Source organism: Eimeria mitis, genomic scaffold, assembly GCF_000499745.2.
Source record: "Eimeria mitis Houghton genomic scaffold, Emh_scaff4400, whole genome shotgun sequence".
Taxonomy (NCBI): Eukaryota; Apicomplexa; class Conoidasida; order Eucoccidiorida; family Eimeriidae; genus Eimeria; species Eimeria mitis.
The window spans coordinates 4,264-4,867 of record NW_013572718.1 but is presented as its reverse complement, the minus strand read 5'-3'; the positions used below and the strand labels follow the sequence as shown (position 1 = coordinate 4,867).

General features: G+C 45.2%; 1 protein-coding gene across 1 annotated transcript in view; it reads right to left on the bottom strand.

Annotated features, from left to right (window-relative positions):
* Window positions 1–347: 347 nt before the first annotated feature.
* The window catches only part of EMH_0074840 (uncharacterized protein), a gene marked incomplete at both ends in the record, with an annotated part of 2,105 nt that continues 1,848 nt past the window's right edge, over window positions 348–604 (bottom strand). The window contains 1 exon segment of the mRNA XM_013499518.1: window positions 348–604. Coding sequence (XP_013354972.1) covers window positions 348–604 — 257 coding nt within the window.

Genomic DNA, 604 nt, shown 5'->3' with positions numbered 1-604 from the left:
TTTTTTTTTTTTTTTTTTTTTTTTTTTTTTTTTGGGGGGGGGGGTTGTAGTGGAAGGAATAAATTCTTGTGTAAACACTAATCCCTAAACCCTAAACCCTCACAAACCCTAAACCCTAAAACACTAAACCCTAAACCCTAAACCTTGCGAATGACAAAGACAAAAATAAAGAACAAATAGAAGGAGACAAGAGAGACAAAATAAAAATAAAATAAAAACAAAGAAAAAGAAAATAAAAATAAAAACAAAAAGACAAAGACAAGGATAGAGAGTCTCACACAGGCGGAGGCAGCAGCAGCAGCAAACTCGATTGTATCTGTTAGTCTATGGACAGTGCGTTAAGACGCCTACATATCCTCAGCAGCAGCTGCAGCTGCAGCTGCAGCAGCAGCAGCAGCAGCAGCAGCAGCAGCAGCAGATGCTGCTGCTGCTTCTGCTTCTTCTGCTTCTGCTGCTGCTGTCTCTGTTGCTACTGCTCCTGCTTCCTCTGCTGCTGCTGCATCTGCTGCTGCTGCATCTGCTGCTGCTGCTGCATCTGCTGCTGAGGCAGGGGATGGTGCTGCTGCAGGCGCTGCTGCTGCTGCTGCTGATACTTCTGCTGCAG